Raw genomic sequence first — 25,251 nt, forward strand, 5'->3', positions numbered from 1 at the left:
GGGATGCCTGGAATCTCAAAGTAGGATACAACCACAATTTGCAAATGAAAGGTTAATAGATAATGTCTGTCTTACCAGTATTTTTCAAGAAAAGTCATGACAGCAACTTGAGTATTGGTCATTCCACCCTGAAGTCACCATTGGCTTCTGGCAGGTCACTGACTCCACAAGCAAGGAAAGTACATTCTCAGTCATGGGGTCTTGGATATTGTGAAATACAACCAAAAGGGATGCTTGTGAATGGTCTTTTGAAAATTCATCTATTTCATCCACTTCCAATTCATCCATTTGATCCACTCTTCTGAAAAGTATTACTTTTGTACTGAGGTCTTCCAACTTAGCAATTTTTAGAGACAGAAATATTTAAGATGTTAGTTTTCATATCTGCTTTAAGATCTGAAAAGATTTGGCCTTTATATTACTTTCTGATGTTTTAAATGCTTTGGAAGGAAAGAGATTTAACTCATTGCCCTATGAAAGAAAGAAAGAAAGAAAGAAAGAAAGAAAGAAAGAAAGAAAGAGAGGAGAAAAAAATCATAATTCTGGCTAAATGATAGTATAAAGTTAAACATTATTCTTTGTAAAATCAAGTTTACCCACCAAATCACAGGGGAAAAAAATAACAAACATGACAATAAATGATAACACTCATCCACTGACATAAATTTCTAGAGCCACAACTTATTACTGAAAAGAAAGAAGTTTCTGTTACTATATAATGAAAGGGCATTCTACAGATAACCAAAATAAAAAACGCTGCATTTTCACAAAGAAGATTGGGTATGGGGTAGCCATTTATGGGGAAAATAGAGATTATTATTTTAATTTTTCATTGTTTTTAACCCTTGGAAGAAAACTAAAGAAACTTTAAGCATGATAAAGAAGCTTACTTTGAACTCAGAAGTTAACAGTATTTACAGTGAAGAAACAGGTCAGTCACTTTCCTTAGAAGTAATGAAAAAAAAAAAACTAAAACTAAAAATGTACTCTGTTATAATTTCTATTTCACATATTTTTCAGAATTCTTCTGGGTCATAAAAATAAGGTGGCCAAAAGAAATGAGGATAAATTTAGAAATGGAAAAGATACCAAAAAAGTCATTCTTTTTTTTTTTTTTAAGATTTTATTTAAAAAAAGAAAAAAAAAAGATTTTATTTATTTATTCATGAGAGACACAGAGAGAGAGAGGAAGAGACACAGGCAGAAGGAGAAGCAGGCTCCATGCAGGGAGCTGGACTCCAGGATCCCGGGTCTCCAGGATCACACCCTGGGCTGAAGGCGGGGCTAAACCACTGAGCCACCCGGGCTGCCCCAAAAAAGTCATTCTTTACAAATACTACACCCACATACTGTGAACATTTTTTGAAATCATCAACACCATCAAGTAAGTGAAAAGACATGGGTGCCTCAGTAGCTCAGGTGGTTGGGTATCTGCTTTGTGGCTCAGGTCATGATCCCAGGGTACTGGGATGGACTCTGCATTGGACTCTGTGCTCAGTGGGGCATCTGCTTCTTCCTCTGCCTCTGTCCTTCAGTCTGCTCATGCTCCCTCTCTCTTTATCTCAAAGAAATAAATAAAATCTTAGGGAAAAAAAAGATGGTAAAAAGACAACTCACAGAATGGGAGAAAAGATTTGCAAATCATAGTTGATAAAGGACTTATATCTAGAATATATAAAGAACTCTTACAACTCAACAACAACAAAGAAGCAAATAATCCAATTTAAAAATAAGCAAAGGATTTGAATAGACATCTCTCCAAGGATGATAAACACATGGCCAGTACATAATAAAGTGTTGAACATCATTAGTCATTTAGAAAATGCAAATCAAAATCACAATGAGATATCACATCACATCTACTAGAGTAAGTAAAATTTTAAGAGCTGGACAATAACAAGTGTTGGCAAGGATATGGAGAAATTGGAATCCTCATATCTTGCTGGTGGGAATATAAAATGGTACAACTACTTAGGAAAACAGTTTTGCAATTTTTCAAAAAGTGAGAGTTACCATATGACCCATATGTTTTACACCCAGATATGAATGGGAGAAGATATTTGCAAATGACATATCAGATAAAGGGCTAGTTTCCAAGATCTATAAAGAACTTATTAAACTCAACACCAAAGAAACAAACAATCCAATCATGAAATGGGCAAAAGACATGAACAGAAATCTCACAGAGGAAGACATAGACATGGCCAACATGCATATGAGAAAATGCTCTGCATCACTTGCCATCAGGGAAATACAAATCAAAACTACAATGAGATACCACCTCACACCAGTGAGAATGGGGAAAATTAACAAGGCAGGAAACAACAAATGTTGGAGAGGATGCGGAGAAAAGGGAACCCTCCTACACTGTTGGTGGGAATGTGAACTGGTGCAGCCACTCTGGAAAACTGTGTGGAGGTTCCTCAAACAGTTAAAAATATACCTGCCCTACGACCCAGCAATTGCACTGTTGGGGATTTACCCCAAAGATACAGATGCAATGAAACGCCGGGACACCTGCACCCCGATGTTTATAGCAGCAATGGCCACGATAGCCAAACTGTGGAAGGAGCCTCGGTGTCCAACGAAAGATGAATGGATAAAGAAGATGTGGTCTATGTATACAATGGAATATTACTCAGCCATTAGAAATGACAAATACCCACCATTTGCTTCAACGTGGATGGAACTGGAGGGTATTATGCTGAGTGAAGTAAGTCAGTCGGAGAAGGACAAACATTATATGTTCTCATTCATTTGGGGAATATAAATAATAGTGAAAGGGAAAAGAAGGGAAGGGGGAAGAAATGTGTGGGAAATATCAGAAAGGGAGACAGAACGTAAAGACTGCTAACTCTGGGAAACGAACTAGGGGTGGTAGAAGGGGAGGAGGGCGGGGGGTGGGAGTGAATGGGTGACGGGCACTGGGTGTTATTCTGTATGTTAGTAAATTGAACACCAATAAAAAAAAATAAAAAAAATAAAAAAAAAATGAATATACCCAAGAGACATGAAACGTATGTCCACAAAAAAATTGTTCACAAATGATATGGACAGAATGTTTGTGTACCCCCAAAATTCAGGTGTTCAAGTCCTAATTCTTAGGTGATTGATGGTATCTGGAGATGGGGTCAGATGGGAACTAATTAGGTTTAGATGAGGTCATGAAAGTGGAACCTATGTGAAAGGATTAGTGTCCTTATAAGAAGATGAAAAGACCAGAGCTCTCTTTTTGCCATGTGAGAAAATAGCAAGAGGGAGTCATCTGCAAATCAGGAAGAGGGTCCTCACCAAGAACACTATCATGCTGACATCCTGACCTCACACTTCCAGCCTCCAGACTATGAGAAATAAGTGTTAAGTCACCCAGTCTATGGTATTTGTTCTAGCAGCCCACTTGACCGAGACAACAAATGTTTACAGCAGCATTATTCATAATAGTCAAAAAGTAGAAATATGGGCAGCCCTGGTGGCTCAGCGGTTTAGCGTCGCCTTTGGCCTGGGCCATGATCCTGGAGTCCTGGAATCAAGTCCCACATTGGGCTCCCTGCATGGAGCCTGCTTCTCCCTCTGCCTGTGTCTCTGCCTCTCTCTCTCTCTCTCTTTGTGTCTCTCATGAATAAATAAATAAATTAAATATTATAAAAAAATAAAAATAAAATAAAAAGTAGAAATAACCAAATGTCTATCAATTGACCAATGGATAAATAAAAAGTAGTATATCCATACAATGGCATATTATCTGACAATGAAAAGTAACAAAATTTTGATATGTTCATCAACATTGATAACCTTGAAAACATGTTAAGTAAAAGAAATCAGTGGCAAAAGGCCACATACTATATGATTCTATCTATATGAAATGTCCAAAATACATAATGTCACAAAGACTGAAGTATATTAGTAGTTACCAGGGTCTGTGGGGAGGAGAGAAAGGGGAATGACTGCAAATGCACATTGGAGTTTCTTTGGGATGATAAAAATTTCTAAAAATAGATAATGGGGGGATCCCTGGATGGCTCAGCGGTTTAGTGCCTGCCTTTGGCCCAGGGCGTGATCCTGGAGTCCCAGGATCGAGTCCCTCATCGGGCTCCCTGCATGGAGCCTGCTTCTCCCTCTGCCTGTGTCTCTGCCTCTCTCTCTGTGTCTCTCATGAATAAATAAATAAAATCTTTAAAAAAAATAATAAAAATAAAAATAGGTAATGGTAAACAATGTGAATATACTAAAAAACCACTGAATTGTACCCTTTTAAAGAGTGAATTTTATGGCATGTAAGATATCTCAATAAAACTCTTATTAAAAAACAAGAATCAATAAATCAATTCTTAGAGAAAATGTAGATAAGAACATATGAGATCACTTTAAGAGAATTACTAAATATCAGTGGCAAAAATAAAGTCTCGATATTCTCTGCCTTTGCATAAATACATTACAAATGACAATACTCTCCAAGTTATAGATATACAAAATCTCTTAATTCAAGTCCAGTTAAGATACCAACATGGTAATTTATAAAATTTGACAAAATGAGGGGTGCCTGGTGGCTCAGTCATGATAGGAAGTCCTGGGAGCAAGAGCCCTGCCTCTTGCTCTCTGCTCAGCGGGGAGTCTGCTTCTTCCTCTCCCTGCTCATGTGCACTGTCTCTCTCTCTCTCCCTCGCTCATTCCCTCTCTCAAATAAATAAACAAAATCCTTTTAAAAAATAAAATTTGACAAAATGAAAGCAAAATGTATTTTTTAAAAAAAGGCAATACCAAATGAAATGATAAGGGACTTGGCATGTTATACTTCATTTTATATATATATATATAATTTTTTATTTTTAAAAGATTTTATTTATTTGAGAGAGAGAGAGTGTATGTGAGAGTGAGAGCATGAGCAGAGTGAAGGGCAGAAGGAGAAGCAGACTTCCCACTGAGCTGGGAGCTTGATCTGGGACCCTGGGATCTGACCCAAGACAAAAGCAGATGCTTAACCGACTGAGCCACCGACGCCCTTCAGCATGCTACACTTTAAAATGCAGTCTTCCACAGACTAGTAGAAAATATTTGAAAAGACATAACTGATAAAAAACAAACAAACAAACAAACACACACACCAAAACTGTTATCTGAAAATATAAAGAATTCTTACAATCCAACAATAAGAAAACAACCTGATTTTATTTATTTTTATTTTTATTTATGTATGATAGTCACACAGAGAGAGGGAGAGGCAGAGACACAGGCAGAGGGAGAAGCAGGCTCCATGCACCGGGAGCCCGACGTGGGATTCAATCCCGGGTCTCCAGGATCGCGCCCTGGGCCTCAGGCAGGCGCCAAACCTCTGCACCACCCAGGGATTCCTCAACAACCTGATTTTAAAGTGGGCAAAATATCTCAACAGACACCTCACCAAGAAAATATACAGATGGTAAATAAGCATATGAAAAGATGCTCAACATCTTAAGCCTTTGGGGAAATGCAAATTAGAATAACAATGAGCTACCACTACACACCTAGTGGAATGATAATACCAAATGCAGGCAAGGGATGTAGAGCAATAGGTACTCTCTTATGTAGCTGGTAGGAATGAAAATGATATTCACTTTGCGGGACAGTTTGATGGTTTCTTCCCAAGCTGCTTGGGAAGTTACCCAAAGCAGGAATCATGCTGCTTGGTAGTTACCCAAAAGAGTTGAAAATTTATGTCTACACAAAAACCTACACATGGTTGATTATAGCAGCTTTATTCATAACTGCCAAAATTTGGAGGCGACTAAGATGTTCTACAACAGATAAATAGATAAGTATATGGTACATTCAGACATGGAATATTATTCGATGCTAAAAATAAATGAACTCTCAAGCCATTAAAAAACATGGAGGAAACTTGTATGTATATCACTAAGAGGAACAAGCCAATCTCAAAAGGCTAACGTATGATTCCAACTATATGACATTCTGGAAAAGGCAAAAAACTATGGAGACAGTAAAAAGATCAGTGGGTACCAAGGAATAGAGGAGAGGGAAGGATGAACAGCAGAGCCCAGGATTTCTAGGGCAGTGAAACTGTTCTGCAGGATGCTGTAATGGTGGATACATGTTATTAAACATTTGTCAAAACACTGAGATTAAACTCTAATGTAAACTATGAACTTTGAGTGATAATAATGCATCGATGTAGATTCACCAATTCTAACAAATGTACCATTCTGGTGTGAGATGTTGACAATAGAGGAGTTGGTGGGGAGGAGGTGGTATATGGGAACTTTCTGTACCTTCCACCCAATTTTTTAAAATGCATCATTAAGTAGTAATTATAAACCTAATAGTTCTAAATTAAGAATAGATGATATGACAAAAGTACAACAAAAATTCCAGATATAAACCTTAATCCATCAAAAAGCCTAACATGAAGTATTAAGGGGAATAAGAAAGTGAAGAGATGAATGATAATTTAATAAATATTGTTGGGAATGTTAGTTTTCATTATGAAGAAAATTAGATATAAATTCACACCTCATAATCAACACCTAACCACAATAATATTAACCCTAGATGGGTTAAAAATGTTAACTTTAAACACTCCAAAGGCAGAGACACCTGGGTGGTCAGGCAGTTAAGCACCCAACTCTTGATTTTGGCTCAGGTCATGCTCTCAGGGTTGTGAGGTCAAGCCCCATGTGGGGCTCTGCTGAACATTGAGCCAGCCTAGGATTTTCTCTTTCCCTCTCTCTCTGCCCCTTCCCCACTGCTCATGCTCTCTCTCTTTCTCTCTGTCTCTCTCAAAAAAAAAAAAAAAAAGACCCTACAAAAATAATAGAAGTTCTGTATTTCTATAAATTTTTATAATACATAATATTATAAATTTCTGTATATCAGTATACATTCTACATTGATATATTTATAAATTCTTATAAATATAACGACTTTTATTCAACTTCTTTTGGAATGGCAACTGAATAGGTTCCTTGAGGGGAATTAACAATCCTAAATATTTATGCGCCCAATAACAGGCTTTCAAAATATATGAAGTCCAAATTTATAGAACTCCAAGGAGATATAAGTCTACAGTTATACTTGGGGATTTCGGCATCCTTTTTCGGTAGTTGATGGTACAACTAGCCATAACATCAGTACGGATACGAGGACTTGAACAACACTTTCAACCAACTTAATCTAACTGATGTTGACAGAACACTTCACTGAACAACAAAAGAACACACTTTGTTTTGAAGTGTCCATGGGAATTTATCAAGATAGACCATATTCTGGGGACGCCTGGGTGACTCAGCTGTTGAGCAGTTTGAGTGTCTGCCTTCAGCTCAGGGTGTGGTCCAGGAATCCTGGGATGGAATCCCAGGTCGGGCTCCCCTTGAGGAGCCTGCTTCTCCCTCTTCCTATGTCTTGGCCTCACTCTCTCTCTCTCATGAATAAATAAATTTTTTAAATCTTTAAGAAAAAAAAAAGACCATATTCTGTCCAGAAAACAAATCTCAGTTTGTAAATTTCAAAGTATTCAAATAACACAAAGCATGTTCTCTAATCATTGTGGAATTAAATTAGAAAGTAATAGCAAATTAGCAATAGGTCCAATTACATAGATGAAATTCAGTTGCATTATGCTAAGTGAGAGAAGCAAGGCACAAAAGACCATGTGCTGTATGGTTCCATTTCTATGACATTCTGGAACTATGGGAACCAAAATATGACCAGTATTTGACAGAGACTCACTTTGAGTGAAGAAGTTGGTTACAAAAGAACTGGCCAGGGCAGCCCCAGTGGTGCAGCGGTTTAGGGCCGCCTGCAGCCCAGGGCGTGATCCTGGAGACCCTGGATCGAGTCCAACGTCAGGCTCTCTATATGATGCCTGCTTCTCCCTCTGCCTGTGTCTCTGCCTCTCTCTCTGTCTCTATGAATAAATAAATAAATAAAAATCTTAAAAAAAAAAAAGAACTGGTGGGAATTTTGGGGGGTGATGAAACTTTTTTATATCTTTGTATTTTTTATATTTTGTGGTTGTTACACGATTGTATTCATGTGTCAAAACTTACAGAACTGTAAACTAAAAAGTATGAATTTGCTGTATATAAATTATACCTTAATTTTTAAAATGAAAGAAAGTCCATAGCATTCATATACACAAATAGTGTACATGATTGGAAGATACAGTGAATGAAAAAACCTCATGTACAATAGCAAAAAAAAATGTTTAGAAACAAACATAACTGGAGCTATTCTATGTAAGGAAACTACAAACACTCTTTAAAGACACAAAACTAAACCTGAACAAAGAAGCGACATTCTTTGTTCTTGGTTACAGTATCTCAACACCATGTCAAGGTGTCAGCTGTCTGCAATTTATAAGTTTAGGGCAAATCCAATACAAATCCCAATGAACTTTTTTTTTGGACACAGATCATAAACTGGAAGTCAACCCTAAAGTTCCTAAGTAAAGATAAGCACACAGGAATAGCTAGGAAAATGGTGGGAAGGCAGAGCTCTTAGGGGAAGTAGCCCTGACATTAAAAAATTTAACAAAGCTTCTCTGTTCCAGAAACAAAGTACATCTAAAAATCTAGTCTGTATATGATAAAGGTGGTATCTCAAGTACTAAGGCAGTGCTAATCTCTTTAATAAATAGTGTTGGGACAACTGGATAATCATTTGGAAAAAAAACATAACATTTTATCCATTCCTCAGATCATAAAGAATAAATTCCACATGTATCAAAGATCTAAAAGTAAAAAAGAAAGCATTACAAATAAAATGGGTGACTGTAACCTCAGTGATGGGGAAAGCTTTTAAAACATGACCAAAATCCCCAATACAGTAAAATAAACAATTGATCGATTTCACTATAAAAATAAAAACCGTTCACACAGGGCGGGGGTGGGGGGTGGGGGTGGGGGTTGGCGGAGGGGGTGGGAAGCCACCATAAGCAAACTGAGAAGACAAACGACAAATTGAGAGGAAACAGCCTAAACATATATCACAGATAAAAGATTAAGATCCCTGATTTACAAGGAACTTTCAAAAATTGAGGGAAAAGAGACCAAAGATTTGCCCGGACAAGGATGCCCCACACTGCACTGTCTTCCGGGCAAGTTGGGGAGTACGAAGCCGCCTTGTAGGGACGGAGGCGCGGGGCTGGGTCTGCCTGCCGCCCGGGGTTAGAGCCCCACTGCCCGGGGGTTAGAGCCCCACTGCCCCGGGGTTAGAGCCCCACTGCCCCGGGGTTAGAGCCCTCTGCCCTCGGTCTTAGAGCCCCACCGCCCCCGGTCTTAGAGCCCCGCTGCGCTCCGCCCCGACCCCTCTACCGGGCTTGGAGACCCGCTGCCCCAGGTTTAGAGCCCCCGGGCTTAGAGCCCTCCACACCGGGCTTAGAGCCCTCGGCCCCCGGGCTTAGAGCCCCGCTGGCCCTGGGCTTAGCGCCCTACTGCGCTCCGCCCCTACCCCCACCCCGGGCTTGGATCTCCACCGCCAGGGTTTAGAGCCCTCTGCCCCTGGGCTTAGAACCCCGCTGCCCCGGGCTTGGAGCCCACCCCCCGCCCCCTGGGCTTAGAGCCCCGCCGCGCTCCACCCCAACCCCCGACCCCCCCCCCCGGGCTTAGAACCCCGCTGCCCCGGGCTTAGAGCCCCCCCGCCCCCCGCGCTTAGAGCCCCGCTGCCCCGGGCTTGGAGCTCCACCGCGCTCTGCCCCGACCCCCGACCCCCCCCACCCCCCGGGCTTAGAAACCCGCTGCCCCGGGCTTGGAGCCCCCCCCCCCGCCCCCTGGGCTTAGAGCCCTGCAGTGCTCCACCCCGACCCCCGACCCACCACCCCCCCCAGCTTAGAGCCCCGCGGGCCCTGGGCTTGGAGCCCCCCGCCCCCCGGGCTTAGAGCCCCGCTGTGCTCTGCCCCGACCCCCCCCCACCCCGGGCTTAGAACCCCGCTGCCCCGGGCTTAGAGCCCCCCCGCCCCCCGCGCTTAGAGCCCCGCTGCCCCGGGCTTGGAGCTCCGCCGCGCTCTGCCCCGACCCCCGACCCCCCCCACCCCCCGGGCTTAGAAACCCGCTGCCCCGGGCTTGGAGCCCCCCCCCCCGCCCCCTGGGCTTAGAGCCCTGCAGTGCTCCACCCCGACCCCCGACCCACCACCCCCCCCAGCTTAGAGCCCCGCGGGCCCTGGGCTTGGAGCCCCCCGCCCCCCGGGCTTAGAGCCCCGCTGTGCTCTGCCCCGACCCCCCCCCACCCCGGGCTTAGAGCCCCGCCGCGCTCCGCCCCGCCCCCCTGCGCCCCCCCCCCCCCGCGTCCCCGCGCTTAGAGCCCCCGCCCCGCCGCCCGCGCGCCCCTCACCATCCTCCCGGCGCGGGCGCGCCTCCAGTCCGGCTCCCCCGCTCCCCGGCGGCCTCGGGCTCGGGTCACGCAGCCTCCCGGCCGCGAGTGGGCGCGCGAAGGTCGGGGCAGCGGGCGTCTGGGCGCGGGGCGCGGGGACGGGGACGGGGACCGGGATGAGGATGGGGACGGGGCGCGGCCCTCCGGTTGCCTCGGCTGCTCCGCTCGCGCCGCCCGACCGCCCCCGGGCCCGGGCCTCCTCTTTCACTTTCTTTTCTCTGAAAACCACAGCTGCCTGGGGCGCAGACAGCCGCCTCTAGGTTGTATCACCCCTCTGGGACGGATGTTCGTGTCAGACCACTTTGGGGTCCAAATTCTGGGCTCTGCGGTTCTCAGGTGTGTGACCCCAGTCGGTGGAATCTGTGCTGAGCGGCTTCAGGTTATCGTGGGGACTAAAGGAGGCAAATAGAAGAGAAATACTCCTCGGATTTCTTTCCGTTACTGAAAACAAGTACTACTGTCGGCCTGGCACGAAAACTTCCTTTTGAAAAGGAGTTTTGGGGCAACCTGTGTACGCACCACGGGTAATTGAAGAGGGTTTAGTAGAAGAATTATCTTTCTGGGTGGAGGCAAAGGGTTAAGGGAAATCAGTGAGAAATGGCAAAGCAGCCTCCCTCTCCCCTCCCCTTCCCTCTCCTCCCCTCACTTCCCCTTCCCTTCCCTCCCCTCGCCCTTACCATCCGGCCTGGAGGGGCCCGGGTAGGTGCGGACTGAACGTGTTACCCCAAGGCAAGTCCAGCTGTCCTTTGCTAGAATGGCCAATGCTCAAGGGAAGGGTTTGGGGTGGAAAGGAGTATGAGCTTTATCCAAGGGGCCGGCCACCTGGGGAAAAAGCAGACTCCTATCTAAAAACCAGCTTAAATATTTCTTTTTAAAGAAAATCAATCAAAAAAGCAGTTAATCAGCAAAAAGGGGGAGCACAGTGGTCTGCAACACTTCTTAATTTCATGGAGACTTAAATGGTGCCAGCTACAGGTGTGATGTTATTACCATATTGGGTGCAGAGAGGTTGTGTATTGGTCCCCCCCTGCACCCCCCTCCCTCCCCATTCTTTCTAGGAAACAATGCATGATATAGATGCGCAAAGAAAGGTTTAATCAATTATGTGGCCTAAAGGTGCTTGCTAAAACTTGAAGACTACTAGATTGGCGGGAGGGGTGGAGGCGGCAGCTCCAAACCTGGTAAGAGCCATACACCTACAGGAGAGAGCCCTGCCTGGGAGCCCTGGCTGCGTTCTGGACTCAGCAAGGGAAGCACGTTTCCCAAATCAGTTCCCACTGAGTCCTCCTACCTTCCTGTCTCTTGCTGGTACTTTGCGTTGCTGAACTCAGCCCGCCATCAGGGCACAGAATGGAGCTGATGCACCCCAGGCAGTGGATTTTGATATCACATCTGCATTTTAAAAAGATATGTACAAAGTATTAGGAGCACAAGTAAATAAAGGATTCATAATTTTAAGACAAGATTGAAGGAAAGTTTCCACAGTAGTGGCATTTGGGTGAGACTTGGAATGAAGAGTAGGACATTTCTAAGTGGAGAATGACGCAGAGGGGCATTCCAGAGAGAACAGAGCAAAGGCCAGAAGAAGCAAAGTATAGATTGTGGCTTGGAAAAGCTGATAGTCTGCTGTGAGTGGGGGCTTGGGAGTGGGGAGTGGGGGCTTGGGAAAGAGGAAGGGGCATGAGGTAAGCAAAACAATGAGAAATCCCTGACGGCCATGCTGTGGCATCTGAACTCTATGTTCTAGGCCAGTGGTCCTCAAAATGTGATGCCCCGATCAGCAGCAACAGAATCAGAACTTATCAGAAATTAACAGAATCAGAACTTATCAGAACTTATCAGAAATGCAAACTCTGGGGCCCAATCTCACATCTATAGGATCAGAAACTCTTGGGGGGGGGGTGTCTTAGCAATCAGTGTTTTATTGACACCTCCAGTGATTCTGATCCAAGATCAAGTTTGCTCTAGGCATCAGGGAGTTACTGAAGGTGTATTTCAGAGGAATAATGAGATCAGAGCTATTGTTTTTTTAAAAATATATTTTTAAGATTTATTGATTTATTTTAGAGAGAGAAAGAGCATGAGTGGGAGGAACAGAGGGAGAAGGAGAGAGAATCTGAAGCACACTCCATGCCCAGCACAGAGACTGACGCAGGGCTCAATCTCACGACCCTGAGATCACAACCTGGGCTGAAACCGAAACCGAGAGTCTGATGCTTACCCTACTGTGCCACCCAGGCACCCCAGAGCTATTGTTTTTTAAAAGGCAGTTTGAAGTGACATGAGGAAAGGGGGGTGGAGACAGAGAATCTTTAGAGGGTATTTTATTCATTCTGGTGAGAGAACTATGGACATGCCAGGTAGACAGTGAGAGTTGAAGTGAAGGAGAGGCAGGGCTGGTGATGATGGATATGCAGGAAACAGGATGGGGAGAAGTCAAAGGTGCCATTAAGGCCACATTTTAATGTGCTATAAATGTAATAGATCTTACATTGTCTGTTGTTTTCCCAGGAAGTAAAACTGAGTTTTCTCCTCTATGAAATAAGACATTTAAACGAAATGGTTTTTATACTCTCTTTCAATCCATATGTCAAGTGAATGAAGCTTCTGAGTGATAGGATAGATCTTTGCAAGGCTCTGTGTGGCCAGGGTGGTAACCTGGCCTGGTAGTGTCAGAATTGAGTTGAAGTATAGGACACCCAACCGATGTTAGAGAATTGCTTGGATGTATGGAGGCCCACACATGGGAATTGGGTGCAGAAGCTTTCTATCTTTAGAAAACATCAAATATCTTAATACTATTTTCTCTCTCTTTTTTTTAAGATTTTATTTATTTATTTGACAGAGAGAGAGAGCACGCACGAGCATGGGAGCAGCAGAGAAGAGGGAGAAGCAGGCTGTCTGCTGAGCAGGGAGCCTGATGCAGGGCTCGATCCTTGGACTCTGGGATCATGATCTGAGCCAAAGGCAGATGCTTAACCGACTGAGCCACCCAGGGCACCCCTCTTAATATCAGCTTCAATTCTTTTTTTTCCTTTGGAGAGAAGGTGACCTGATATGCTGGTACCCAGTGAAGCATCTGGGTAATCCAACACTGATGCTGGAAAGGTGAAAAAGAAACTGTAGGAGCAAAGAGGGGGCAAGTGTGGTTTGATAGGGTATGACATCCGCTTTCCCTAGGAGAGAAGAGATGAAGCTGGTAGCCTACTTTTATCTTTGTAATAACCTCTGTGTTAAGGAGAAACAATACTAAGCAATGTGATTTCCACCACCCAAAGTGGCAACAGTGAAGTCAGTCCTGTTCCATTTTGCTGTGATGTTATTTAGCAAATAGCTACACACAAAATCAGCTGCAGACATCTGTACAGCACATGATATACCTCTACACTGCTGGTGTTGTAAAGAACTCCCAGAATCTCATCCTAAGGGAAGAGAAAAAAGGAGCAGGAGAGGAACACAGAAAATATGTTCCTAATATGGATAAAACTTTATTAATTTTTTTAAAATTTTTATTTATTTATGATAGTCACAGAGAGAGAGAGAGAGAGAGGCAGAGACACAGGCAGAGGGAGAAGCAGGCTCCATGCACTGGGAGCCCGACGTGGGATTTGATCCCTGGTCTCCAGGATCGCGCCCTGGGCCAAAGGCAGGAGCTAAACCACTGCGCCACCCAGGGATCCCAAAACTTTATTAATTTTTAAGATACTATTGATTGATTTATTTGAGAGATCGAGCACACGTGCTTGAGAGCGTGGGGAAAGGGGCAGAGGGAGATGGACAAGCAGACTCCACATTGAGCTTGGAACCCCATGCAGGGCTCCATCCCAGGACCCAGAGATCATGACCTGAGCCGAAATCCAGAGTCAGACACTTAACTGACTCAGCCACCCAGGCGCCCCTGGATATAACTTTATTTAAAGCAGATACAGATGATAATACCTTCCACAGAACAAGAGCAGTAATCCAAAGGCTAGGATCCAGAACTTAGCAGGACCCAGTTTTGCTTTCTTGAAGCAAATTTAGCTGACCCAACAATCATAACAGTAAAGACTTTCATGAATCATCAAAAACTAAATGAATAATCTGATTTTTAAGAAAAGACCTATCACTTAAGCTTTCTTAACTCTTGGATAAAGGAAAAGATCCTGGGTTTTTAAGTTCTTCAAATAGGACATCATCCTTGGAGGAAATCTACTTTGAGCACTGTGCAGGAATCCATTTCTGAGAGAAGCCCAGGATAATGGGAACTCCTCAGCCTGCTCCTTGGAGAAGTCTCCTGCAGGAGGCAAGGTAGCCTGGGGGTGTGGAAGCCCTAAGGCCCGACTACCTTCTTCGGATCCCAGCACTTCTATTTATAAACTATGTGACTTTTGTCAATGTTCTTCTCTCTATGCATCAGTTTCTCACTTATAAAATGGGGATAGCATTAATAGTCTCAATCATAGAAGCAAAGCCCTTTATCAAGAGGATAAAATACATCCATAATAAATATTAGCTATTGCCATCTGATTAACAAATGTATACCATATATATGTGTATTTTTAGGAAAAGAAAAAGACCTCTTGTTCATCTGTTTCGGAGAGAGGCTGGGACATGGATAACCAGATAATTGGCTAGTATAATTTTCTTCAGAAAATTTAAAATTTAAAAGCACATTTTGCCATGCCATATATTTCTTATAGTAGATCCAACTTACCTTGTCTCTGTCCAGAGAGAGCACCACGGAGAAAGATTATGAGGGAGAAAATAGGACTTGGTGGGACTTAATAAAAGAATGGAAAAACTGCTATGGTGGGGGCTATACTACTGAGAAAGTGATGTCTATGGAAACTAAAATAAGGTTATTTATCTGTTACACTGGAAGCAGGGTACACTTAAAAAAGTACAGTAATATCCAGAGGAAAAGAGTGTTCAGAAACATGTAGTATTATAATGACGGGGTAAATGCACCCCATATGGCAGATTTTAAGAATCAGGAGGGAGCAAGGACCAAATTAGAGGCCTGTTCAGAGGCCAGAGTTCAGAGGCTAAGTGCTGTGGAGTAAGAAACTCAGTTTTCCTAATCAGTGGTGAGGTCTCCAGAAATGGCTTCCTTACTTGCCTCTGTCAGAGATGTAGGGAACATAATCCCTATGCTGGGCTATTAGTAACCTGAGTCAGGCAGCAAAAAATTATGAAGCACCAACTGTGTATCAAGCTCTGTGTTGTGAAAAATAGCCTTATTCCATTTATTACCAGAGGTTGCCCAATCTCTGCTTCTGGCCCCTTTTCAGGCCATGGTGAGGGTGGTGGTGGTGGGGAATGTGGGTCTCTAATTTTCCATAATCAAAGCCTTCCTCCCCACCCCCATCCACACTAGGATTTTACTTACAGGGTACTTAAGGAGCAAACAAAGAAACAAAAGGCTACCTCAGAAATGGCAATAAAAAGAGTATCAATTGACAGGGACGCCTGGGTGGCTCAGTGGTTGAGCGTCTGCCTTCGGCTCAGGGCATGATCCCTGGGTCCTGGGATCGAGTCCCACATTGGGCTCCCTGCTTCTCCCTCTGCTTGTGTTTCTCCCTCTGCTTGTGTTTCTGCCTCTCGCTCTGTGACTCTCATGAATAAATAAATAAAATATATTTAAAATTTTTTAAAAAAGAGTATCACTTGTCAGCTACTATTTCAACTGAAGAACACAGAAGATGATTTCAGACTCACGACACTCCACCCCCTGCTCCCCCAAAGATGACCCAAGAATGAGGCACAATACATATAAAATTACACAGATATTTGGAGCTTTTATCTTCCGTAAAAAGTAACACTCCAGAAATGACAGACTAGGAGATTCTTACTTTTACATCTACGACTTCTTGAAATGAAAAATTTTATTTTATTTATTTTTAAAATTTTTATTTATTTTTTAAAAGATTTTATTTATTCATGAGAGAGAGAGAGAGGCAGAGACACAGGCAGAGGGAGAAGCAGGCTCCAGGCAGCAAGCCCAATGCGGGATTTGATTCTGAGACCCCAGGATCACATCATGAGCCAAAGGCAGATGCCCAACCGCTGAGCCACCCAGGCGTCCGGAGAGGAAAAGTTTTTTTTTTTTTTCGGAGATGAAAAGTTTAAAAAGATGTTTCTTCAACTGTGTCTTTTGATAGCTTGGCTCAAGACATCCTTCCTGCAGTCTTCTTACTCAATTCCTTTATCTTTCAGCTCCTGTTTGACACGTTTCAGATAATCGGGATCAGGGTAGCCATACCTGCAGAAGGAAAAAGGTCCTTAACTTCTTCACAAATGGTCTTAAAAAAATCTGTACAGTAGATTAACATGTAGTGTTGCAAACATTCAAAAACAATCCTGAAGACAGATGACTGATAATCACTTGTAAGTGTGCAGATGTAAGTGCTCTGCCTGGTAAGTGAGCCTAGCTGTCTGCCCAGGATTGGCCTTGAACAAGACTTTTTATTTTCAGCTCACGGTAAGCAGTGACTCTCCTAAAGTCTAATAACTACACTATATTTTTATGGAGGGCAACCATATTCTACAGAAGAATTTTCAAATTTGGGACATTTTTGAAAAGCTTAGGATGCATTCCCTTTTGAACACTATAGGGTCTGAGGCATTCTATTTGGGTTTCATAAAGGGCAAGTAAAGAACAACTGGATTGCTGATGATACAACTTCCACCACTACTAACTGAGACTTTTCCTAGAGTACTATTGGCCAACTGATTTTAGGATCTCTGTGGACCATTCGGGAGGGGAGGGTAAAAGAAAGGGTGATTTTTAAAAGAAGGAAAAGTAAATAATACATAAAATATTACTCAGCCACGAAAAAGGATGAAATCTTGCCATTTGCAACAACATAGATAGACCTAGAGGTTATTATGTTGGGTGAAATCAGAGAAAGACAAATACCATAGGACTTCACTTATATGTGGAATCAAAAATACAACACACACACACACACACACACACACAGAAACAGTCTCATAAATACAGAGAAGAAACTGGTGATTGCTGGGGGAAGGGGGCTAGGGATGGGGTGGGGGGTAGGCAAAAGATGGACTAGGAGGTGCAACTACCAGTTGCAAAATAAAGGACAGACGGTAACTACACTTATCATAGTCAGCACTGGGCGATGTGTAGAATTGTCAAATCAACTGTTGTACAACTGAAACTAATATAACATTGTATGTCAACTATATTTCAAAAAAATACTTTACTGTATCCAATCCCACTGCTCTACAGTCTCCTTACAGCCACCTCCTCAAACTGCCATATTTTACAACCTCTAAATCCCGCTTAGCAATCATTATGTTTCAGAAGGTTCTCACTTTTGTGGCCCTCCAACACGGGACGTTTTGTGGTGGATATCATTCCATGTAATGACATCTGAGACTCCTAGTGTTCGAGACTCTCCCACTGTGAAAATCAGCTTTTGCTCAAAGGCTCTATAAAGCAGTCTCAAAACCTTATTTCCTTCTTCATTATTAGGCAAGTATGCTGTTCGTTGTACTCCAGAGTATTTCTTTCCTGGGTTTGGGTGCTCTTTCTGTGTGAAGACAAAAAAAAAAAAATATCACATGAAAACACTCCCCAAGTCTGAATTTTACTATACAGATAGATGTACTCATTTGCAGATGGAGTAAATAAAAAAAAAAAATACCGAAGGTTTGCATATATTTGCAATAATTCCTATTTCTCTTTTTCCCTAAATTCTTGCCAGAAATACTATCCATCTTCTGACTTGCCCCATTCTAACACATAATCACCACCCACTTCTTCTCTGCCTTAGCAGACACAAAAGATACTTAAGTTATCAGCAAACATTGGTACCTTTATTACTGTTGTTGTTGTTGTTATTATTATTATTTAAGGCCCTTGAATATAGAAATATATATGAAAATACATTCCATGTATTTTTCCATTTATGGAAATAATTCCTCAGGAATCCAGAGACAAGAGAGTCTCTTTTCCTCTGATAATTCTAGCATCCTGGAAAGAAACCCATGTACCTCAGAAACACTTACTGTTTGTATGCCTCCTTCCATGTTATAATCAATCACAATGGAACCGCAGGATTCATAACCTGGAAGTGAGTCTTTTAGGAGAGTGAAAGTCATGGTTCCCTCTGGCTGATTGCCTGTCTGGATGCCATAGGAAGTCTGGCACACGGGACAGACCGGCTTATAGGACAAGGCTTTGTCGATACAAGGGGTGCAGAATGCGTGCTTGCACTTCAAGAGCACGTGTTTGTTCCTGATGATGTCCATGCAGATGCTACATTTGTCCTCTTCCTTGTCCTCCCCTGACCCCCCAGAACTGACAGAGTGCTGGAGTGTTGGGGAAGCCATTTCTGAATCATTACTGTCAGTGTCCATGGGTGTTTCGTGGTCCTCATTCCCTTGATCTCCAGCCAACAGGGACAATTCCACTTTTTTACAGATATACTGCTTGGCCTTTGCCAGGTGACTTGGCAACCCAATCAGAGTCATGGACTCTTGATTTAGCACGAAGTGTATGTCTGGATGCATTGTTCTAAAGTCATCAGCGAACTTGGTCCCATGTAAGAGCTTTCTCTCTCTGCCCAGATGTTTCAGCGAAAGAACTTCTCTTACCAGCTGACTTGACACATGTTGATAGGCTTCGATGAAACTTCCGTAAGCATGGACAGACAGATCGAGTTCCTTGTCCTTAGGTTCAAATAGAATGCGCATTTTCTTAATGTTTCCACAAATCTCACATTGAGTGTTGTACTTTTCTTCTATCTCTTTCACCTTCTGGAGTAATTCAGCTTCTACAAGCTTATACTGAGCGGTGTCAACTTCAATCCCATTATTCAGGCATGTGAGAGCCGATATTTTCACAGGTCCCATGACAAGATTTTCAGGGTCTTTTAGGGTAAAAAAATATCTGGCAGAAGAAATGTCATCTTGTGTCCCAAGGAGAGTTAATTCCCTTCCTTTCTCCTTTATAAGGAGCTTTGTAAACCGTTGATTCAATTCCTGTTTGATCTTATTTGCCTGCTTACTGTCTTCAAAAGCAAGGCATTCCTGCTCCAGCAGTCCTGCAGTTTTCTGAAATTCACTGAAAAAAGACTCTTTAGCAGCTTCGAGGTCACCTGATTGATTGGAGGTGAAGTCTAAATTGACAGTATTCAGAGAACTCTCCTGAACTCTTATTTTTACACCAAATCTTTTCTGTATTGAGTTTATTGTATCAGGATAGATATATTGGAAGTATTCAAAGAAAGGCAAGGGAATTTCAAGATGGCTGCTTTTTTCTTCTGCCCTGGTTGTTGGTTGGGAGGGGGAAACACAGCTGTTCTGGTCCTGCTGAGGGCGCAGCTCCCTCTCCCCTGTCCAAAGGGAAGACTCATGTCTGTGCCCGCTTTCTTGGAGTTGCTCTTTCAAGAAGTGATGTATTTTTTCAATATCTCCAAAGGTGCCACACACCTTCTCAATTCCATCGTGCCCTTCCATCTTTTTGACCTCGGGGCAGATAGTGGTTATCTGTTCCCTCTGCTCTTTAGAGAACAGGTTACAATTCAGGTCAGCCATGACACAAAGAAAGATCTGAAAATTTAAAAGGAATAAATAAAATCTCTCAGATGTCAGCCCTACACTCTCCTGTCAGGACAACGCCTAAAGACCAGAGAAACCACCAGAAGGTGACTTCTTTCAAATCCTTTTTGCAGAGGTTGTAGCAGGCTGCGCCCAGAGGTTCTCAGCTCTGTCTGCACATTAGAATCACTTGGGGGAATTAAAACAAAACAAAAGGAAAGGAAACAAACCAACAAGCCAAGGCCCAGGGACATCTCCAGAGAGTCCACTGTAAATGTAGAGCCTGGGTACAAGCATGTTCAAAAAGTGATGTGGACAAAAAGCTGGGCTTCTGGAGCCCTCTGCTATCTCCACTACTGGGGAGTGGGGGGGAGGGAAGGCACTTCCGCTTTCTGGGCAAGTTGCTGTGGTTCTCACAAGAGTCTGTGAGCTTGGAAAGGAGCCATAAATCTGAAGAGGATGTTTTTCCCTATTCACTGTGTTTTCTCTTCTTCAAGTCTCCTCCATTTTTTTTTCTTAAACTGAGTACCTAACCGCATGAGGTGTTGCTGGGCCCTCTAAATTCTGTCCTTGAGAAGCTCAAATATAGGACAAAAACACCAGCTGAAGCTGAGAAAAGGACATGCAAATTGAATGTAATACAAAAACAAGGTTTCTCTGTTTTGTTCCCCTCAAGGATTTTGTACCTGCTACTTCCTCTGCATGTAACATCCTTGGTCCAGATCATCCTTAAGGTGTTGCCCAAATCTCACCATTTCTCACACCTTCATCAGGGCCACCCTGAGTCCAAGCTGTTGTCATCTCACTCCTGGCCTGCTGCAACCCTTCACCTTCTGCTTCCACTCTGGCCCCTTCCTACACTCGGCCCTCCACACAGCAGCCAAAGTGAGCCTTTAGAAACATAAACCAGATCAGCCCACTCCCTGGCTCAAAGCCATCAGGTGAATCCCCTAAGACTGAAGTTAAAACCCAAAGTTTCTACCTTCATCCCCCAGGGATCTGACTTTCGGTTACCTCTTCGAGTTCCTCTCCTTTCACTCTCTCCCTTGCCCACTGCCTGCTAGCCACACTGGGGGTTAGAACCCATCCTGGGGCTCAGGATAGAAGCTCCTGTCTCAGGGCCTTTGTACTTGCCCTTCCCCCGGCCTCGAACATTCTTACCTCATTTAGCTAGTAGCTCCCTTACTTCATTCATGTCTCTACCCAGACATTACCTCATGTGAGAGGTTTTCCCTGATATCTTGTTTAAAATAATGGCCTGTCATTATCTGTCATCTATCCTATCATATTCTTCTTCCTAGCACCTCTGGCAGACATTTTATATATATATATATATATATATTTTTAATTTTATGTATTTATATATATATTTTATATATATTATATATATATTTTATTACATATATATATATTTTTCCTATTATCTGTTTCTCTCACTACAATGTAAGGTCTCTGAGAGCATGGTCTATGCTCCTGGCTGTATTCCCAGCTCCTGTGACAGTGCCTGGCACACAATAAGCAGTTGATATTGTCTCAGGACAAATGTCTCCTCCTCAGAGAAGTTGCTTCTGACTTCTGGTGAGAAGCAGCACCACCTCTTTCTCCTTCCTCACTTTGGCTCTGTCACCCTCTAAGGCAACACCCTATCATATTATCTTCTCAGTACATATCACTCACTGCCTGAAATGGTTTCATTTATTTTGTTTACTTGCTTATTGTCTTTCTATGTACCCCCCCCCCCACCCAGAGGGATCTTGTCTATTATGTTCACTTCTGTGTCCCAATGCCTAAAAGAGTACCTGCCTTCTAGTAAGTCCTCAGCAAGTGGTGGTTGGATCAATAATGAAAGGAATGGCCAACGGAGGGGAAGGTACAGGGACCTATCTGTCCGCCCCCTCTTTTAATCCTTACCTTTTGGAGACAGGAATCCATAGCATTAGGAATACCTTCTCCCTCTGGATGCTTCTCATCAGACCTCACCTCTTTCTGTGACTGTGTCAGCGAAGACACTCCAGAATCTACTGGATTCTCAGTGGGCTCCAGAAAAATAGTCAGAAGTTTGTTGTCAACGATAATTTGATGTTTTTCTTTCTTCAAGACTCTCTCTTTAGCTTCAATGGAGACATTATACACACACATACACACGGGTAAGACTCAAATAAACCTCTTATTCATGCATCTGTACCCTGTCCCAACAGCTTTCCAAGAAGGCCACTCCCTGCATCCTGGAATGGTGGGTTGGTGACAGGGAACTGTCAAACTCCAAAGGGGCAGGTTATGTTTTTGTTTGTTTTTAAAGATTTTATTTATTTATTTGAGGGGGGGAGAGGGAGAAAGAGAGAACGCTCGCATGTGCGCCCCGCATGAGCAGCGGGCAGGGAGGGAGAAGCAGACTCCCTGCTGAGCCGGGAGCAGACTTGGGGCTCTGGGTCCCAGGACCCTGAGATCACGACCTGAGGAAGGCAGACACACTTAACCGACTGAGCCACAGGGCACCTCCAGCTTACGTGTTACTGTAGAAATGAAAAGCTCATGATAAGGGTATTAAGTCCATTCTTTAAAAGTCAGGCTTCCGAAACTGTCTCCAGTTTCCCATTTCAATGATATGGAATAATACTCATTCTACAAAGTCAAACGAAAAGAGCAGGAATCAAAGATACAGCCTCAGAATTTCGCAAATGTAGGTCGATGGCCTGACATTCGTAGGAAAAAAAAGGCTGCAAAGAAATGCACCAGATCGGCTCCAGGGTGGTTTTCTTTATTCTTTTCTCTCTCTCTATTCTACAGTGAGCATATATGACTATTTGTAATTCTTGGAAAACAAATCAATGGAATAATTAAAGTATGAAAGTGGAATACCTAGGGCAGCCCCGGTGGCTCAGTGGTTTAGCACCGCCTTTAGCCCAGGGCGCGATCCTGGATACCCAGGATCGAGTCCCACATCGGGCTTCCTGCGTGGAGCCTGCTTCTCCCTCTGCCTGGGTCTCTGCCTCTCTCTCTCTGTCTCTGTGTGTGTGTGTGTGTGTGTGTGTGTGTGTGTGTGTGTGTGTCTCAGTAAATAAAAAAGAAATAAAGTGGAATACCTAGGGCACCCCGGGGGGGGGGGGTGCTCAGCGGTTTAGCGCCTGCCTTCAGCCCAGGGCCTGATCCTGGAGACCGGGGGTCAAGTCCCACATAGGGCTCCCTGCATGGAGCCTGCTTCTCCCTCTGCCTGGGTCTCTGCCCACCCCCCACCCCCCATTAATAAATTAAAAAGAAATAAAGTGGAATACCTAAATGACAGGAGTTTAGAGGTGTCTGGAGGAGGGAAAGGTGCTCTTCCCAGAGCTGAGAACTCTGAGTGCGGGTGAAGATGCTGCAAAGCATCCCCTCTAAAATGTGGTCAGCGCAGATCCCTGGCTGGGCCTCCTGGGCTCCGGCCTCCCTCTGGAGGCAGCGGGGGCCCCGGTTCGGGTCCCCAGCAGTGGGTGCCATCCTGTGTAGGTCCCCGGAGCTGGGGGGGGTGGGTGGGGGGACCGGGTGGGTGGGGGGACCCCGCGGGCCCGGCCGCTCTGCACCCGCTCTGCACCCGCCGCTCACCTGCCCTTTCCAAGAACTTCACCTGGAAGGTGACCTGGTCCCCGGGGTGGGCGGGCTGCACGCTGCACTCGCCGCCGCCCGAGCTCCGGCTCTGGAAGTAGACCCCCAGCTTCCAGCGCGTCCGCGGGCCGGCCTGGGGCACCCGCACGAGCAGCGGGGACGGCGGGCGGAGGGCCATGGCTCGGGTCCGCGGCGCCCGCCGCAAAGTTTCAGTTTCGCTTCTCGGAAGTCCCTCCCCGAGCCCTGCCCGGGCGCTCCCTCCCCTCCCCCCGCCCCCCTCCTCCCTGGGGCGCCCTTCCCGGCGAGCAGGTAGGTCGGCTCGGGGTCCGCAGGTGGGGGGACGGCCCGCAGGTGAGGCCCCCAGCTCCTCCGCTCGTGCCGCGTTACTGTCACCTGCGGCGGCCGGGACTCGCTCGAATTCCCGGGGAAAACCTACCTGCGTGTCTCCTGACATTTGAATCCGTTCACCTGCGTTAGGACGGGGCGCCAGGTGCCTCCCTCGGGCCCCGCAGCGGTGATGGGGCTCGGGGCTCCCACCCGGGTGCCAGGGGGCGAAGATGAGCGCAGAGGCCCTGCTGGTGAAGGCAGGCGGACTTGAGTGAATAAGGAAGCAAAGTCTCTTAAGGCCTCCAAGAGTAAGTTTGAAGCAGAAACTTTTTTTTTTTAGGATTTATTTACTTACTTATTTATTTACTTATTTATTTATTTATTTATTTATTTATTTATTTATTTATTTATTTGTTTATGAGAGACCCAGAGAGAGAGGCAGAGGCACAGGCAGAGGGGGAAGCAGGCTCCCTGTGGGTGGCCCCATGTGGGACTCGATCCCAGGACCCTGGGGTCACGCCCCGAGCCCAGGGCAGACACTCAATCACTGAGCCATCCAGCCGTCCATGAAGCAGAATCTTAAAAAGAGTGAGAGGTGGGGAGCATCTGAGGCACTAGAACCCCTGAGACCCGAAGCGCATTGGGATCCGCCTTGGAGAAGATGAATTGGGACGGGGGAAGGGTCTAGACCAGTGCTGACCAATATAGATAGAGTGGGAGGTATAGGTGCAATTTCAAGTGTTTTAGAAGCCACGGTTTAGAAAGGATATGCCCATTGATCAGTTAACACCTGCAGGAAGTGGCCTATGCACGAAGTTGTTCTGCACCCCCCCCTTTTTTTTTAATTTTTATTTATTTATGATAGTCACAGAGAGAGAGAGAGAGGCAGAGACATAGGCAGAGGGAGAAGCAGGCTCCATGCACCGGGAGCCCGATGTGGGATTCGATCCCGGGTCTCCAGGATAGCGCCCTGGGCCAAAGGCAGGCGCCAAACCGCTGCGCCACCCAGGGATCCCCTGCACCCCCTTTTTATTACAACCGCAGAACATTGGAAACGCCTTAAATGTCCCTAAGTAGGGAGACCTAGAGGTTTAATAGCTTATCGGGCATCTATATAATGGGATGCAAAGAGCATTAAAACGAATGAAGAAGCTCTTGAGGTGCAAACCCGGAAAGATCTCTAGGATACATGACATGAAAAGGGTGAGATGCAGAAGAGTGTGTAGACGATGCTACTGTGTGGGGGAAATGCCTCTGGAAGGATACAGGAGGAACTATTGACACTGATTAGTTCTGGGAAGGAAACGTGGTGAGGTGGGTAGGAGGGAGCCTTTCACATTCTTTTAAATTTGAACCAGTAAATATTATACCTATTCAAACAGTAAAATGTAAAATTGAATATATTTCAATCCTTTAGAAGAATGTATTGCCTCAAGG

General features: G+C 44.5%; 3 protein-coding genes across 12 annotated transcripts in view; 1 reads left to right on the forward strand and 2 right to left on the reverse strand.

Moving 5' to 3' along the window:
* The window catches only part of LOC144305559 (protein mono-ADP-ribosyltransferase PARP15-like), a 44,979-nt gene extending 33,924 nt beyond the window's left edge, over window positions 1–11,055 (reverse strand). For 2 of the 5 annotated variants that reach the window (XM_077884486.1, XM_077884485.1), the window contains exons 1-2: window positions 10,321–10,459; window positions 76–200 (exon numbers count right to left, since the gene is read on the reverse strand). Coding sequence is in view for 2 of the 5 variants with exons in the window: in XM_077884488.1 (XP_077740614.1) it covers window positions 11,037–11,039 (3 nt within the window). In the remaining 3 variants the exon portion in view is untranslated. Of the gene's footprint in view, window positions 1–75; window positions 285–10,320; window positions 10,548–11,036 lie in introns of those variants that run through there. The other 3 variants (XM_077884488.1, XM_077884491.1, XM_077884487.1) reach the window with 3 other exon arrangements.
* A 5,153-nt stretch (window positions 11,056–16,208) lies between these two features.
* On the reverse strand, window positions 16,209–24,066 carry DTX3L (deltex E3 ubiquitin ligase 3L). 3 transcript variants are annotated; one of them, XM_077884424.1, is made up of 6 exons: window positions 23,924–24,066; window positions 21,820–22,019; window positions 20,595–20,799; window positions 18,376–19,920; window positions 17,680–17,897; window positions 16,209–16,603 (listed from the first exon to the last, which is right to left on the reverse strand). In XM_077884424.1, the coding sequence occupies exons 4-6, from the start codon at window positions 19,903–19,905 to the stop codon at window positions 16,534–16,536; spliced, it is 1,818 nt and encodes a 605-aa protein (XP_077740550.1). In that variant the 5' UTR covers window positions 19,906–19,920; window positions 20,595–20,799; window positions 21,820–22,019; window positions 23,924–24,066; the 3' UTR covers window positions 16,209–16,533. The 3 variants fall into 3 exon arrangements, with proteins under 3 accessions (XP_077740550.1, XP_077740549.1, XP_077740548.1); XM_077884423.1 differs by lacking the exon at window positions 20,595–20,799 and having other exon boundaries at window positions 23,924–24,065; XM_077884422.1 differs by lacking the exons at window positions 20,595–20,799; window positions 23,924–24,066 and adding an exon at window positions 23,488–23,702.
* The window catches only part of PARP9 (poly(ADP-ribose) polymerase family member 9), a 33,874-nt gene continuing 32,269 nt past the window's right edge, over window positions 23,647–25,251 (forward strand). For 2 of the 4 annotated variants that reach the window (XM_077884417.1, XM_077884419.1), the window contains exons 1-2: window positions 23,730–23,796; window positions 23,965–24,122. The gene's annotated coding sequence lies outside the window, so the exon portion shown is untranslated. Of the gene's footprint in view, window positions 23,797–23,964; window positions 24,123–25,251 lie in introns of all 4 variants that reach the window. The other 2 variants (XM_077884418.1, XM_077884420.1) reach the window with 1 other exon arrangement.

This window comes from Canis aureus, chromosome 35 (assembly GCF_053574225.1).
Source record: "Canis aureus isolate CA01 chromosome 35, VMU_Caureus_v.1.0, whole genome shotgun sequence".
Taxonomy (NCBI): Eukaryota; Metazoa; Chordata; class Mammalia; order Carnivora; family Canidae; genus Canis; species Canis aureus.

Excerpts from the sequence above, each read along its gene's own strand:
- DTX3L (XM_077884422.1), bottom strand. The coding sequence starts at position 23,665 with ATGGCCCTCCGCCCGCCGTCCCCGCTGCTCGTGCGGGTGCCCCAGGCC. Across the intron at positions 19,921-21,819 it reads TGGATTCCTGTCTCCAAAAG|ATCTTTCTTTGTGTCATGGC; the intron begins GTAAGGATTAAA and ends TTAAATTTTCAG. Across the intron at positions 16,604-17,679 it reads CGTGTTGGAGGGCCACAAAA|GTATGGCTACCCTGATCCCG; the intron begins GTGAGAACCTTC and ends TTCCTTCTGCAG.